Genomic DNA, 11,360 nt, shown 5'->3' with positions numbered 1-11,360 from the left:
TGTAGTTATAAAGCTTTAAAGACAGAAATTCGGATTTTTTTTAAAACAAAGCACAAATTTCCTATACGCATAATTTTTTGGAAAAAATTCTGTTTGCAAATCGGAAAAATACATACCGCCTGATTACCTCTAAAAAAACAACATATTTCGCCCTCGATAGGTTCTGCGATTTCAAGTGTAGGGCCCTACCTGGTTTGAAATGGATTCGGTCTATATCATTATAAATATGCATTGTACACAAACTTTGCATATTTGCATAACTCAGGGACTGTCTGCAAAAACCGGTTATAAAAGTCTAGCACTGCGATTTATTGGCCCTGAGAGCTTGTAGAAAGTGTTTCAAATTTTAATTTTTCAAACATATATTTAAATCTTGAATTTAATTTTGCATCTTCTTTTCCTCATGGAAAAACTTAGAGCACGTGTATTTGTTGAAATAAATACGACTTGAGTCATACCGGATCGTAGTTTTTCCTTTCCTCGCTAGGGTCGCCCAAAAGAAACTTTAGCGTGACCGGCAAGGGACGAAAGAAAAATTTGAGCGCGAAAACTGCTTTATCTTCTCGTTATTTCAAAAATAATAGAACACTTTCCTACAATGATGCTAACAATGCGCATTTTTTTCTTTCGATTGCTACATGGAAAATATAACTTTCTTTGAAAAAAATCTAGATTTACCGAGAGTCTTTATACTCTTTGAATTATTTATACAGAAAATCAGACAAAATCGCTTCACCGCTTGATCTGAATCATTAAAGTCCGATTTACAGACGATTTCCAGGGCCCTTAATGACGGAACCTTTATAAAAGCACCTGTGAAACAGATAATTTGAAACAATAATAATAAATATCATTTCCACAGCAACATTAAGCTATACCAGGAATAAGAAAAATTCTTGAAATTATAGTCAGATAAATATATTTTATTTATTTGTTTTCGTCAATATACAAATTCTGCTACAATATTAAGGAACTATTTACTCAATAAATGACTTATTTAATTATAAACATTTCTCATATCACGAATCATTACGCGTTTGGTATTGTGTATCATGCACTTTTCCCAAAATTAGTCCTACTTGCGTTCGCAACACAATTGGTAGACGTAATATTTCGGGACTTTTGAAGTCCATTACAAATATTTACAAAAATACTTTAAGATCATGCACTTAATTCTTACGAGGTACATCCACATTATGTGTATGCACTTCGTGTGAAACCTGTTCCGATATTCTGAGGACAACGCTTTCGGGAAATAATGATCTAGAAGCGAACTAAACTTGTTATAATGATATTAAAATAACAGAAGCAACAACGATGAACTGAAAATCTGAAACTAAATTTCTAAACCTCTAATTTTTGGTCTTACATGTTACCTTATCTTTTAGAATGAAATTTTTTTTGTCCCTGATATGAAATTTATTTCGTTTACTTGAAAATAAAAAATGATTAAACTCAAGCAAGAAAATTGAATTTAAATACAATATTTTATGCTAAATTTGGAGCATCAGTTAATTATAGAGAAGCATAGACTCTACTTTTAACGATGGATTGTATTTTATAGAATATTATTTACAAACAACGAATTTTCTATACAATCAGAATATATCGGGAAGATAGTTTAAAGTAGAAGGATAAAGGCACCTAGGAAGAACGATTTGTTAAAGAAACAGTTGATTTCTTCTAGACTAAAACTTTAATATGTTATCTGTTTGGTAAAAGTTATTAAATTAGGCTCAATTAAGCTGCGGAATCATAAAAATTAACTGTACATGCTAAGCTAGTGAAAACAGAAAGCGTTTTATCCTTGACCACTGATTTGAACAGTAGTGATAGTAATATACTTGGTAATTGGTGCCTTTACCCAAAATGTGCCCTCGAAGTTGTGAGAAAAATTTCATTTATCAATCTTAAGAAATCTCACATGTATGTTGTAAGACCATCAATTCATTTGCACACGCGGTCCTATCTACACAAATACTATCGAGCATTTGGCAATTGTCCTATCTACTTGTTCTACGTTTTTATTGTTCTCTTGTGGCTCTTACTTCGACGTTTCTGAGTGTCAAGCGCTCAGAATGTCACTTATCTTAAAGGTCTACATTTTTTAGATGATAAATGCAAAGTTTTCAGAACATTTTTTTGCCCTGAAAGATGATTCTCTCATACATCTTCAAAATTTTAAAATTAACGTACTGGGAGCTTTCTTGCAATGGAAAAGCTTTTGAATGACATATCATAATTTTACGACATTTTGGGGACTTTTTATGATGATGTGAGAATTAGATGTAACTTTTAAATTTTTGTTACGGACTTTTCAAAAAACTTGCGTCTCACAGTGTCTTTACAGAAGATTGTTTTATTAAAACTTCATTATAATTCAAATTGTTTTTAACTTTGACACATTTGAAATTCAATTCTAGCGTGAAATATCAACATTTCTAAAAATTGCAAAACATCCTTAAAGCAATATTTAAACAAAAAATAGATACCTTTCAATAACCTGAAGTAAAATATGTATGTCTGTTATATAATAAAGGTTTTTGAACTAGAAATTTTACAGTGGGGTCGTTGTATGATTTACAAAATGGCATTTTCCAATAATAAATTACATGCTCTTTACCTTAGCGAACGTGGTTTAAATACTTAATTTCGGATGAAATCGACTAATAAATTAGTGATATTTTAAATATTACAATAACCTTGAGTTCTTAAATCGTTTCTACCAATCAGAGAAGAAAAGATAAGGTTGATTGTAGTATGGTTATCAACCAACTTCACATTCTCAAATTTAAATAATCGAAATAGTTGACAGATTTCTTAGCGAGCGCTTCTACTCAGCAGTAACAAAATTTCGACGCCTCCATTCAATATGAGTCTATGTGCTGCCAACAATGTGTATGATACTATTCCCTATGGCTTATGCTTATGCACAGCGCATAATCTCATCCACGGCTCTGTCAAAAAAATCAAAGTGCTTGAACGCATCGAATGACATAAAAAAAACAGAAGCTTTAACAAAATACCTTTCTTTATTGTCTAAATGGTTATATATTTTTATATTTTAAGATAAAATTTCAAAGCAAATGAAATTTTGTTATGCAACGACCCTATTCGAATACATTTATTTTAATCCGAATAAGCGCCTAACATAAAAGCCACATCGCACTTTCAAAAAAGTGGTTTATTGCACTTTTCGCTCGCCTGGCTTGTCTGAATATTGCTCATCCAAATTTCAACTCGTCTTTTTATCAAAATGGAAACTGGGTGTCTGTGAGACCTGCTCTCTTGACTTAAAAAAAATATTTCTTTGGGACAAAAAATTTGATGGCTATAATAAGATCAAGAAAATATATTCGTTGTATGATCAATTTTTGGTTATTTCAAGAAAACTGTTTTTTTTTTGGCTCAAAAAGTTTTGGTTAGTTCAAGAAGAAAAGAATCTTTGTTGAAAGTCTGTTTGAAATGAATCAAGTTTTTTCGGAAAACAAAAATATCTGGTTGCTTCTGTAGGAGCCAAACGTTTTTTCACTATTCCTCTTTAATATTGAATATTACTAAAAAGGATATCAAAACTCTAATATTTGAACTACACAATCCACGAAATAATAAATAATTTTATCCCCAAAATCCACGGCATTAGTGTGAAAACTCGTTCCAAGTTGATATGGCACTCTGTTGTTTATTTAAATGTAGAAACGCGTGCGAAATACTTTGTGTTTCAACTCCTAGAATCAGTATTGTTTTCCGCAGACTCTGTTCTACATTCCAGGAGAATACGGTCGAGTCACACGTTGCTGCTATTGATATAATAAGAAAGTATTTAGTCTTGCAAGAAAGTCACCTTAGATTCGGAACAGTATGAAAGTGTTGGAAGACAGACCACATCGACGCGACGCTACTTCTAGCTTTATTTTGACACGCTTTTTTCTTTCAGCTCATGTGAGTGCGACAATAATCTCATACTTTTCACAATTTCTTTTCGCCATTTATAATTTGTAAAGACGAATGCAGAATAATTGTGTTGCCTAATTCTACTCGCAGTCAGCCAACGATCGAAATATTCGAGCCGATCGTTCTCCCGAGTATTACCCTGGCAAATGTCCTCGATCGATGCATTACCTAGTACTTAGAAAAAGAAAAAAAGTCAGAAAATAGACGCATAGACCGCTAATAAAGCAGGGAAAGTCAACCATTGTGGCTTGTAATACCGTATCAGCCGAACATCAACTTTGTTTTTTTAAGTATGCATGCCGATTCCTACAAAATCCGAGAGGATGTGTTACCTCCAGACCCGTCGAGAGGAAGACCCGGGCCCACGGGGTAGGAATGACGGTCCCCTATATGTAATTTTAAAAATGTAGAATTCAGCTTGATAATTCAGTCTCTCGACAGGTCTGGGTACCTCGTATTGAAATTAAAGTTAGCCTTGCTTATAAATACCTATTTTTGCATTAAAGAAGAAAATATTGTGTATTAATACTGTAAAGTAATACAAAATCTCTTTCAAAATGGAATGCGTTATATGAGCATTGGACATTTAAACGTTTTTCTCTGCTGATTTATTCACTTTATTTCAACCAAGCCGTTAACCACTAGCAATTTTGATGTGCAACTGAATTCAAGATAAATTTATAAAGCTTCAAACGGAATTCAAGGGAATTTAAGGGAATTCAAAAGAACTCGAAGGGTTATACAACTTGAGTTAATTCAGCAGATTTTAAACTCGATTATGCGCGCGTGTTTTCGTCCTGAAAATTTTGTGTTGCATACTTTATTAACTTTTCGAAATTCGCGTCCGTCAGAAGTTAAATTCGAGGTACAAAATTCGAGAAATGCTAGCATTAAAAAAAAAACTTCTCACGTGGTCTATTTTCTTCAATAAGACAAAAATATATCTATCAGAGGTCCCTTTTTAATTCTCTTCACCCTTTTCAATATGCGTTTCGACTAGCTAGGACTCCGAGGCTCACTTGTCAAACTCTTATTTTCCTACTATGGATATCTGCGTCATTTCTACCATGAATTTTCAGTGAAAAGTTATAGAGATCATTTACAATCATAAGTCGGTACACAAATTTATGCAGGTATTTTTTAGTCACTTTCGTTCTGATAGTGTGATACCAAAAACTTTATCATTATTATTGGCCTATGAATTTATTCTTACTTAAATATCATAACATTGCCAAATATATCAGTTTCATTTGAATTATTTCATTTGCTCGAAAGACTACATAAGAATTCATAATATTTTAAATTCCAAAGAATTCAAGAGAATTTTATAAAATTCAAAAAAGTACAAGAACATTTGCACACTTAAATTCAATAGTGGTCCACCCCTCGATACAAACTGACCTTGCCAACCATTTTTATATATTTCATAAGCACTGATTCTTTTTACTACGCATTTATCTCAAATCAGAATATACTGGTTTTTTTTTAGTTTTTGTAGATTTTTGTTGATTATATATTTAAGACTAAATTTAAAATCCAAGTGCATTCATTTTAATGAGGATTTTATTGTAAAATTAAATCAAGCACTTTAGTTTCGTATATGCATTTGCACTTACATTAAATATTGTTATTGCACAAGGTATTCTTTTAAAAACAATAAGGAAATTGTTAGAAAGCTACGCCGACTGTATAGCAAATATCTGAATATTTCTTCAAATGGTTCTTAATGCTTCAAAATTGACACGCCATTTAATATTGCTCTACTCGAACAAACACCGAGAAATTTAGACGCATGATACGTACATACATAGATAAAGAACGAGAATCCGAAAGCATCGACCCTTTGGTTGGAAAAAGAGAGCATAGACTTGCCTAGATTGACAGGAAACAGGTAATCGTGGAACCATTAATTCTATCACTTCCTACACTGAAAATTTTTTGGGCGAGCTACTCGCCTACGCGGTGGAGCTGGAACACCAAATGCGTCACGCGCTGCTCGCCTGCAACTTGGTACATATCCTTTCTCATATTGGGAACGCTGTGATCCCACATTGGAACAGCTGTAGTCCCAACAGTATTGGTACAGTAACGCTCCCTTTAGGCGGGAGCAAGGAAACCTCACGCCGAGTTTCGTGCGGAGTTATACATATAGTTTATACTCGTGGGGCCATTTCATTCTCTTTTGTGGGACTGCTGCGTTCTCAACACACGGGAAAGGATCTGCTCGCACGTTTGGTACTATAGCTTACTTAAATGTGATCTGGCCGCTCCACCAAACGTCGTGGTGGCGCTGCGTTACCACTACGAAGACTGCTGCTTGCTCAAAAAATTTTCAGTGTACGGTACATTTGAAAGAAGGTCAGAGCAGCGAAGCCCTTCACGGAGGAAACTGCTATGGGTACAGTAACTAAAATTATCAAGTTGCATTCAATATGGTTGCAATGGCCACTAGTTTTGTTGAGACGTCTTTTATTTAAGTTGTTAGATCAAAATGACCTAGTTGCCAAAACGACACGCTTGTAGTTCCAGTCTTGTAGCTCCCACAACCAAGCTATTTTTAGCCCATCCACATGTAATTCAAGCCGCTTCTTTTGCGTCTAATTGGGTTAACTTATGATATGGTTATCACAAACACAATGTTGCAGCTAAATGCTTGTCGTTGCCGCAACCCAATACGTGGATATCCCACAACCACTGTGTGTATCTCAAACATTTCTGATTGGTTGCGCATAGTTGCGCAGATTCACGTGCGCCAAAATACATCAAGTACCGGCTCCCATCAGGCCTTCGACGCCATCAGAATATTTCTTGTGTGAATCGAATGTAGATGAAAAGTGAATGAAAGTGCTAAAGTGTTGATATCACAGTAAACCCCAGGAATAAATTTTATCTTTAAAAAAGATAAAAACATTGCATCACATTTATCTAACGAAAGATAAAATTTATCTGAAAATAGATCAAATTTATCTGAAAAAAAGATAAAATTTATCTGAAAAAGGATTAAGTTCATCTGATGTAAATATTTTTTTGACATAGGTTATATGTCAGACAAAAGTAAGGGACTGAAGTTGTCTGAGTAAGAACATTCAGCCAACTTTAGTCCATTACTTTTATTAAACAAATCTTCAGTTTTCTATCGACCCTGATGTAGACTTCAAAAATTGTAAACAAACACAATTTGGTATAAACTAACCAAAGTGCAGACTGTGTATTCAGTACGTATAGGTGAGTGATTTTTGGGTTGAAAATTAGTGAAATAAAGCGAGAATATTTAAAATTGAATACCACGAGGATTTTGAAATTTATGAAGGACATTTTTTTTGTGAAAATAGACGCAGCCATCTAACTTATAACCTATGTCAAAAAATATTTACGTCAGATAAACTAACTTTTTTTCAGATAAATTTTATCTGTTTTCAGATGAATTTTATCTTTCGTTAGATAAATGCGATGCAACGTTTTTATCTTTTTGAAAGATAAAATTTATTCCTGGGGTTTACTGTGATATTAGAATATTCAAAGTGCATGGAGAATGGAGAATCAAGGAAAAATGTGCGCAAAATCTAAAGAACTTTAAATCCTTCTGGCTAGTTTAAAAGGTACATAAGTAAGGTTTTAGCCGTTAATTTTCGAAATGTAAACTCCGAAATATTTTGTACACCACAAGTATATGATGTTTTTAATTTTAGTGTTTTAATTTTGTTTGAGGCGAACCAAAATGCTTTTATCATATTTGAATTTATGTATTTTAAGCGAAATTTTTCAACTTTTTACAGTAAGTAACATGCAAATTCAAATAGAAACTTTTGTGCCATTGATGCTGAGAATTTTTTCTTCATCCACACCCTAGTCAAAATATCTTTTACTGGCAGTTGTAGCAACGACCCGTTAGTAGAGAGAAATTTTTTTTTGTGGTAGTAATAACCACAAAGTATGCCCACGGCAACCACATACTGTGGTTGCGACAACCATACAGTGGGATTTTAACAACTACAGTGTGTATCTGCGGAAACAACATAGTGTGGTAATGGCAACCATAAGGCAGGGTTATGGCAACATATATTGCGGTGGTAAGAAACAGTACATACTTGTGCAGATACACAGTGTAGTTCTTACAACCAGTCTCTTACACAAACATCTATGTAGTTGTGGAAACTACAATTATAGTTAGACAATATTTTACTACTTGTTGTGGTTGTGACAACCCTAATTATGGACCATACAACCATACAGTATTCTGCGTGTTTCTAAAGAGAATAAAGACTGAGAGATTTCAGTTGCCACATAGATTCTTCGTGCTACTGACTATTATACCTTATTATAACTATATTTACATTTTACAGTCAAAAATAGAGGAGAGTTAACTTTGTCATTTCTCTCCCTCTCTCTCACAGTTCTTGAGTTTTTAGAGACACTTTCAAGCAGCTGCTGTGTCTTATAACAGAAACCAAGTCCGCGGTAATTAGCATCAATTCTTTATTAGACAATTATTAAATCTGTCATGAACGATCAACATATTTCCTTTTCTTATTTTCTGTTTCTAATTGTAATTTAGTAATCGTAGGCTTCAATATTTCCATTGTACATATTTACATATAATTATAATTTTATTCAGATTTCAAAAGAGCAATACTAAATAATGCTTGTCCTAGCATAATCGATTTTTCTCATATAACATATATAATATATATTTTATGAATACAATTTTTAACGTATCATTAAAAGGGTTCATTGACCCACTAACTATTTAAATTACGTATTGTAGTTTATTCCACTTTCCCGATTGTTCCAATGCACTGCTTGCACACCTGGCACGGTAAACAGGATATTGTATGTTAATTGCAAGCACACGGACCCACCCCAAATTATCAACGATTTACAAAATATTATTTACCAAAATTGAATAAGGTGTTCTTCTGTACACTATGGATCATATAGCCGTATTACTTCCCGGCATTTTAAGCTCAATACAAGCCTTTGGGTCGAAGAACGAAACACCGGAGCATATTCAAAGTGAAACATTTAAAACCCGCTTTTTGAAAAAGACGCATTTAAATTTGGCGAGTTCATAAATAGACGTCTTATCCTTTTTCATCGAACATGAAATATACCCTCTTTCAAAAGATTCAATAGATACCCACGAATATCTCCTAAACTAGAACCGGCCATAAATTTCATTATATAAAGATCCAAGCGTTTTCATAATTTGCAACCTATTTGTACGAACAGCTTGTTCGTGAAGATAAAAACAATACCAAATTGTAAGGAAATCACAGTCTGAATCTTTGAAAAACACAAGTTAATACTTTTTCTTGTAGGGTTTTGGTGTGTAAGTTTTATTCTTCATGAACGCGTCGTATTTACATGAAAAGTATTTACGGAATCCATTTTAGATTATTATTAGAATTAGAGCAAAGCCGGCTAAAGGTGAGCTAAAACTTCGACAGCTGCAACGGGAGGTGTTTGGTCTCCGCTAAGAATAACGGGCTCGGATTCAGTTTTTTGCACAATCCTGACGAGATTCGCGTCCTTTTTCGAAGGCACCATTGTAGCCGTTGGTGTCACGTTCGCGCGACCAGAGTAACTTGGCGGTCTGCTTTCCCTGGCGGTAGTGCAGGCGATACTCCCAGCATTTGACCTATACGTCGGCGGTGGCGAGGACGTGGGTTGCAGACGGTCCAACAATAACAACCTAAGTCTGTATTCCTGCATGCTTGCCTGGAAAAAAAAAAGAAATACAGTCGTTTAACGATGATGACCAACAGTGGAATTCAGATATATTACAACAAATAGTAATCTAAAATGCCACATCTGGTAATTAGTAAGGAACTTGAAATGTTCGGGATCAGTGATGAGCGATGAAATAAATGAGTTTACAGGTTCCTTGCGACGAATCATGTTAAGAAAATTACGAACTAAGAATTATATGCAATACCACCAAAGTAAACAGGTACTCAAATTCCACTGCTCTTAACTATTTAATCAAAAACATTTCTTGGTTTCAGATTTAACTACACGAAGGATTAAACCTTATTTACAGCCTCAAACTTTTCAGGATAATTTTTAAATGAATATCTATGTGAGTTTAAACTTTTGCCACTCCCTATGGGCACCTTTCTGCGACTTGAAAACTTGACGTCTACCAAATAGTAATCATCAAAAAGTGAAATTTTTAATTTATGGAAATAAGCGATGAGTAATTTTTGAGAGTATGCACAGTTTTATCGATTTATAATCCTTCGCGGAGAAAAATGGATATTAACACTCAATATCTGAATTTTGAACTATAGGACAATGATCTAGATGTTACGGTGTAATATCTTGACATTAATATATAACATCCGGATATTAAAGCTCATATCCGGATATTTTTATAATCAATTGTTGAAATTCGGATTCTACGATAAAATTTCCTATGGAAGGTCACGGAATAATCACAATAGTTTTTTTTGTAACGATAAAAAGTTAAAAAAAATATAAGACGTGTAACCTATATCACAGTCGTTATTTTATATAATCATAAATTTCCGCTTAATATTTCGGATATTTAATTGAACATTTTGGATGTTACAGAGTAACATGTAAGTTTTTAATATCTACAGATAATAACGTTGAATATCTAAATTGCTGTTCTATAGTCAAATACAAAATATGATAACCCTGAACATGTAGATGTTACGGGTAAACATCCATTTTTGTCCGTACGGGATAACGATCTCGATATTAAGGTGTAATATTTAAACTCAAATATTTTACATTATTTAATTTAATAATATAATATTAACATTTAATAACCAGATAACCCTGGCGGAACGAAGGAACCGAATGGAGCTTCTACAAAGTACCCGTAAAGACGCCATTGTGTCCCCATTCGGTTCCTTTTTAAAAAACTCGAAAGAACAGCAAAATCAACTTTTATTATTATTTTTATTATTATTATAGCGTTAAGCCATTTCCCTTTCAGGGTAGGCGTGACTCACTCGGCAGGGGAAAGGAGTAGTGTGTGGATGGGATAGAGATTTTTCAGATTGATCCAGAATTCTCATGCTATTTATGTATATAACATGTTCGTTCCGCAACACTGCTCCGACCCAGGTTGCTGATCAATCTCTCTAGCAATCACCCCAAGCGAAGAACCTCACGAAGCCGTTATGTAAGGTTCCCCACTTGGGTCCATTAATAGCCAAGGTCTTTGTTTCAGGCGTCGTTCACTCTACTGACACTCTTTTTATTAACTACTTTCCGCCATACTTTCCTGTCCTGGCATACTTCTCTAGCTTCTTTTATGTCCATGCATTTTTTTCTGCAGGCCCTCGTGTTTCTGTGACTTCTTATGTCTCTTCTAAGTAGGGTCTCATTCACACATTCTAACCATTCTTTCCGCGGTCTACCTCTGGGCACGTTGC

General features: G+C 34.0%; 1 protein-coding gene and 1 long non-coding RNA gene across 4 annotated transcripts in view; both read right to left on the bottom strand.

The window, feature by feature from the left end:
- Nucleotides 1-905: 905 nt before the first annotated feature.
- Nucleotides 906-6,906, bottom strand: LOC117171470. Its single transcript, XR_004466883.1, has 2 exons — nt 4,952-6,906; nt 906-4,751 (listed from the first exon to the last, which is right to left on the bottom strand). It is a non-coding gene; the product is annotated as an uncharacterized LOC117171470 (long non-coding RNA).
- A 1,510-nt stretch (nt 6,907-8,416) lies between these two features.
- Nucleotides 8,417-11,360, bottom strand: part of LOC117170726 — a 271,841-nt gene continuing 268,897 nt past the window's right edge. For all 3 annotated transcript variants that reach the window (XM_033357748.1, XM_033357749.1, XM_033357750.1), the window contains exon 5: nt 8,417-9,672. In XM_033357748.1, the coding sequence (XP_033213639.1) occupies nt 9,376-9,672 (297 nt within the window). In that variant the 3' untranslated portion in view covers nt 8,417-9,375. The remainder of the gene's footprint in view (nt 9,673-11,360) is intronic.

The sequence above is a fragment of the Belonocnema kinseyi genome, chromosome 4, assembly GCF_010883055.1.
Source record: "Belonocnema kinseyi isolate 2016_QV_RU_SX_M_011 chromosome 4, B_treatae_v1, whole genome shotgun sequence".
Classification (NCBI taxonomy): Eukaryota; Metazoa; Arthropoda; class Insecta; order Hymenoptera; family Cynipidae; genus Belonocnema; species Belonocnema kinseyi.
Note: the sequence above shows the minus strand (reverse complement) of the source record. Positions and strands in the feature narration are given on the sequence as shown.